The sequence below is a fragment of the Cibotium barometz genome, chromosome 53, assembly GCF_041138505.1.
Source record: "Cibotium barometz isolate CiBa-2024 chromosome 53, ASM4113850v1, whole genome shotgun sequence".
In the NCBI taxonomy this organism is placed as follows: Eukaryota; Viridiplantae; Streptophyta; class Polypodiopsida; order Cyatheales; family Cibotiaceae; genus Cibotium; species Cibotium barometz.
In genome coordinates, this window is record NC_141098.1 from 6,850,154 (window position 1) to 6,855,716 (window position 5,563).

Genomic DNA, 5,563 nt, shown 5'->3' on the forward strand with positions numbered 1-5,563 from the left:
GATGAGAGATGCACGATTCATGATTGGAGTGATGGTGGCACCATCTTTGCCTTGGGTATATTATGTCATGGTCTTTATAGGCTGGATGTTTATGAGAGGTTGGCAGATGATGCCTATTCAATCACTACCACACATGCTATGAGTGATGCGGAGCTATGACATGCCCACTTTGGTCACTTGAACTTGGGTAGTTTGTTGCACCCTAAAAGGCAAGATATGGTGTTAGAGTTGCCATAGCTTGAGGCACCTGTCAAATGTCAAACATGCATTGAGGGGTGCATTTTGGGCAAGATGCAACGGGCATCATTTCGGAAAGATGGTTCGGTGAGAGCTGTCAAAAATTATAGCTAGCACACGGTGATGTATGCGGTCGTATGAGGACATCATCTATCAGGGATACCTCTACTTTGTGACATTTATTGATGATTACTCCAGTCTTGCTTGGGTGTATCCATAAAGCTGAAGTTAGAGGTTTTTATGTACTTCAGACACTTTCTCTCCATGGCTGAAAATGTGTTTGCATGTAAAGTTGGTACCCTTCGTAGTGGTTGAGGGGAGAGTATATGTCAAAGAAATTTGCTACGTACATGTTTGGAAGAGGCATCAAACATCAATGTACGATGTCGTGCATATCTCAACAAAACGGTGTGGTAGAGAGGAAGAACATGTCTCTTATCGAGATGGCACGTTGTATGGTAATGGGGCAAGATTTGTCTCATGGTTTTTGGTTGGAGGCTGTTAATTGCACCACTTATGTGTTGAATAGATGTCCCACCAAAGCCTTGCAAATAGTGACGCCTTATGAAGCTTTAGCTGCAAATCAGCCCCCATTGGCTCAGATTCAGTCCTTTTTACAGCCCATAGATCAGCCCGTAGATGAAGCTGTTGTGGAGGATGCAATGGATGTGAAAAGGACAACCATTCAAGAGTCCAGATGGGTGTTGAGATGGTTGTTGGATACATTACGTGATAGTAGAATGGCAGCTCCTTTGCCTAGGAGTACATGCGTAGGTTCTCATTATGCATCTACTTATGTTGTGGATCATGCTTTGATTGCCAATTCATGCAATGAAGAGAAACTTGTTTCCTTTAAGGAAGCACATGATTATTGGATGTGTGCCTTGCAGGATGAGTATGACTTGATCCTTGAAAATGACACTTGGTATTTGGTTGACTTGCTTCATGGCAAGAAAACCATTGTTACAAAGTGGGTTTACAAACTAAAGAGAAAGAGAGATGATAGTATTGACTGCTACAAGGCTAGGCTTGTTGCAAAGGGTTATGCTCAACAGAAGGGCATTGACTATGATGAAACCTTTGCTCCCACGTCACATATGACTACCATTAGGTGTATCATTGCATGGGCAGCACACATGCTTAGGATGTACATCGGTTGGATATCAAAACTGCCTTCTTGAATGGTTGTTCCCATGACACACACAACTACCACTAGGTGTATCATCGTGTTGGCAGCACACCATGGTTGGCATGTACATCAATTGGATATCAAAAACTGCCTTCTTGAATGGTGATTTACATGAAGAGGTAATATGTATCTCAACCTCATGGTTTCGTTTAGAAGGGGTAGGAGAAGAAAGTATGGAGGCTATAGAAAGCTTTGGAGAGCTTTGTATATCCTTAAACAGGCTCCCAGAGTATGGTATGAGAAGATTGATGCATACTTGGTTGCACATGGTTTTTCAATAGTCCAAGTGAAAGTCCCTGTCAAGAAGACTAAAGAGGAATTTTTAGTCATCGTTCTATACGTTGATGACTTGCTGCTCATAGGCCTTGATGATGAGAAGATTTCAGCCTTCAACGCTGAATTACATGCATCATTTGAGATGACAAATTTGGGCTCGTTGCATTACTATTTGGGCATTTAGATTCTTTAGCGTGACGATGGTATTGTCATGTTGCAGTCGAAATATATATAGAAGCTGCCGAAGAGGTTTAATCTTGAAAACTGTAAGCCTATAGGTGCCAGGCTTAGTTTCTAGGATCCAAGTGACCCTTTTGATGGCATGTTGTGTCAGCAGGCTGTTGGATGTCTGATTTACTTATGCAATACGAGGCCATACATTCAGTTTGGGGTCTCCCAATTGTGTAGATTTATGCATAGCCTAGGTATTGGGCATTGGTAGGTTATCAAGTGGGTTGTTCGCAACTTTCAGGGCACTCAATACTGCCTTGGATTGTTCTATTCTTTGGGGGGGGGGAGGTGTGCCATAGCTACATGTCTTCAGTGATTTCAATTGGGCTAGATGTTATGACACCATACCAGAGTGTCCACTAGTGGCTTTTTCTTCCGTCTTGGCAATTCATGTATTTCATGGCTTGGCAAGAAGCAGCCAACAGTGGCCATTTCGAGGTGTGAAGCTGAGTACAGGGTAGCTTTTACAGTTATAGTTGAGTGTGTTTGGCTGAGATGGCTGATTTGGTTCTCTACTACCATATTCACTGATAGTCAGAGCGTATTGGCAGTTACGAGGAAACCTGTGTAACATGATCGCACTAAGCACATTGAGGTGCATTATCGTTATGTCAGGGAAAGACTCTTTGTAGGAGACATCAACTTGGTTATGTGCTTACACTTGACAACATGGCAGATTTGTTCACGAAGGCTCTTTTTCGTGAATAGTTCGAAGCTTTCCACAAAGATTTGGGCTTATCCCCTTTTGGGGACTGATCAACCATATTCCTGTACATGTTCACATCATCAATCCAGGGGGGATTCGTAGACTGCATGCCATGGTATTGATATGTGAACTCATCTAGGACTAGGCCGGGGGACTTTTCCCCTCTTTAAGAGGTTTTTTTCCCCCAACCATGTGAACACCCGCTTCTCTGCATCTCCGTGACTATGTGTGTGCGCATTGCTGCTGCTTCTGCATCCTCGACCTGGTATATAATAATTGAAGTGTGCTAGAAACATGTGGCTTTTGCTGGTTGCTTTCTGTTCCTCCATGTTATTCTAAGTTCAGCATTTGATTTGATTTACAGATTGTGGGAAATGGATATGGATATGTTCTGGAGGATGGAGACGTTTATTTTTCTGTCGATAACTACCCAGACTATGGGAGTTTATCTGGCCGTGAACTAGATGAGAACCGAGCTGGTGAGCGTGTGGCTGTCGATAAGCGAAAGCGCAATCCTGCAGATTTTGCCTTATGGAAGGTCAGCTTTACTGGTTGATATTGAGAATTTCCATTTCCAAAGACTCCATTAAAGTGGGTTGCATCATTTTTTGATGTTCTTCTTTTGCAGAGTGCAAAGCAAGGTGAACCTTCATGGGAAAGTCCATGGGGTTTTGGTCGGCCTGGCTGGCATATAGAATGTAGTGCCATGAGTGCGGAGCATCTTGGTCATTGCTTTGATATTCATGGTGGAGGGATGGATTTGATTTTTCCACATCATGAAAATGAAATAGCACAGAGCTGTGCAGCGTGTCAGGAGAGCTGTGTCCAATACTGGATGCACAATGGGTTTGTAACAGTTGACGCAGAAAAAATGTCAAAATCACTTGGAAATTTTTTCACGATTCGTGAGGTAAGTCATAGTTTTGATACAAGATCCTTTATAATGTAAATATAAATATATGTATGTATGCATGCATTTATGTACAATGTATGTATATTGCATGCACGCACACAATGTGCAGGCATACATATGCACACATGCATACAAGATCCTTTACAATGTAAATATAAATATAAATATATTTATGTTTGTATGTATGCATGTAAACACAATGTATGTATATTGCATGCATGCACACCACCTGCAGGCACACACATGCACACAACACACACGTGCACACATGCACATTCTCCTTTACACATGCAGTCACACACCCATCCACCTGCATGCAAGCACGCCCGTCAATGGACACCCCAACAAGCGCGCATGCGCACACATTCCCTAGGAGTAATATTCGCGTTTTTGATTTTGGAAACAAGCTAGCCACTCGAGGATTATAAAGTTTTTGAACAAAAGGCTATTGCAGATAAATAGAACCAATTTTTGAATGTTGGTGGAATTGTGGACTTTAGTAGTATTCATGTAATTTTTCCAACAGGTTTTGGATAAATATCATCCCTTTGCTATCAGGCTTTTCCTGATTGGCACACACTATCGATCTCCCATCAACTACTCGACTTCCCAGCTGGAAAAGGCCTCGGATCGGGCCTACTATATCTACCAGGTACAGTCTTTTGATTCGGAATAGCAGACAATAACTAAGCTTTGGGAAGATTGCATTTTTAAAACAGAGATCAAATTTTTTCTTGTACTAGACTCTGGAGGACTGCGCACAGTGTGTATCTATTGATGCCAAAGTGAACACACCATTATCTGAAGAATGCAAAGCCTGCGTAGAGAGGTTAAGGCATTCTTTTAAATGCTCAATGGCAGATGATTTGTTGACACCGGCTGTCCTCGCATTGCTTTCAGAACCTCTGAAGATCATGAATGATCTCTTACATACAAAGAAGGTGAGGCATCCTCTTCTCTTAAACCAACCAAGGCAGGCTTCTCAAAGCCAGTTTAGAGATCAGAGAGTCCAAGAGTGGGAGAGTGTAATTGCACTCTTAAGCTGCCCCACATGGGTGCTAAGTGTTAACTTTTCCTTTTAATCTCTAGGGACGACAAGACAAGAACCGGGTTGCATCCCTGAAGGCACTGCAAGATGAGGTGAATCTTATCTTGGGCATACTAGGTCTGATTCCTAAAAGCCTTCCAGAGGTAATCTTTAAAACCCCCTACTTTCTGATGCTTTTATGCAAGCTTAAAATTAATGTCAATGTAGGTTTGCAAAGCCTTTTAGAGTTTTGAATTAGGTGAAGGCTAATGAAACTAAGGGATTTTTGGTGTTTCAGGTTCTAGATGAGCTCAAAGTCAAAGCACTAGGAAGAGTAAACTTGACCAGTGAAGATGTGAATATTCAGATACACGAGAGGGCAGCTGCAAGGTCTGCAAAAGACTATTGCAAATCAGACAACATTAGGAAAAGCCTAGCTTCCTTGGGGATTTCATTGATGGACAGCCCTGAGGGCACCACCTGGCGCCCATGCGTTCCCGTGGAGATTTAACAAGTTCATTGTGTGTGGGAAGTTTGCCTTCTTTCTTGATGTTTTGGTGCTGTAGATGCAATCAGATATGGATCAAGTCATGTAATACATCTGGTCAGGTTGCATAGTGTATTGATAAAGAGTCCCAAAGTATTGTTTGATGCTTGCCTAACATTCAATGCTTGGCTATTTCATCATTGTTTTATAAGCATGCTAAGCTTCACAATGAAAGGTAAGAGGGCTTTTACCATTTTGCTTATTGGCAGAGAATTCTGCTATATTATCTTATTTGTTTTAAAGTGTGCTTGATTCTCTTTAGGATTTTCGATTAAAGCTACCAACAGATTCATATAAATGTTTATGCATCTCCTCTTAGATATTCAATGGTGGCATACCACTTGATGTAGTGAAATGTTTTATTCGACCCATGCTACAAACAAGAAGAGAGGTGAAGCATAAAGAGTGAAGGTTTGACTTTTGGCTCATAGTATTTA

The 5,563-nt window shown here is 41.8% G+C and overlaps 1 protein-coding gene across 3 annotated transcripts in view; it reads left to right on the top strand.

Annotated features, from left to right (window-relative positions):
• LOC147608237 (cysteine--tRNA ligase, chloroplastic/mitochondrial-like) overlaps positions 1 to 5,305 on the top strand; it is a 46,310-nt gene extending 41,005 nt beyond the window's left edge. For all 3 annotated transcript variants that reach the window (XM_086789253.1, XM_086789254.1, XM_086789255.1), the window contains 6 exons: positions 3,004 to 3,177; positions 3,268 to 3,549; positions 4,079 to 4,204; positions 4,296 to 4,493; positions 4,642 to 4,743; positions 4,878 to 5,305. In XM_086789253.1, coding sequence (XP_086645379.1) covers positions 3,004 to 3,177; positions 3,268 to 3,549; positions 4,079 to 4,204; positions 4,296 to 4,493; positions 4,642 to 4,743; positions 4,878 to 5,090 — 1,095 coding nt within the window. In that variant the 3' untranslated portion in view covers positions 5,091 to 5,305. The remainder of the gene's footprint in view (positions 1 to 3,003; positions 3,178 to 3,267; positions 3,550 to 4,078; positions 4,205 to 4,295; positions 4,494 to 4,641; positions 4,744 to 4,877) is intronic.
• The last annotated feature ends 258 nt before the right edge of the window (positions 5,306 to 5,563 follow it).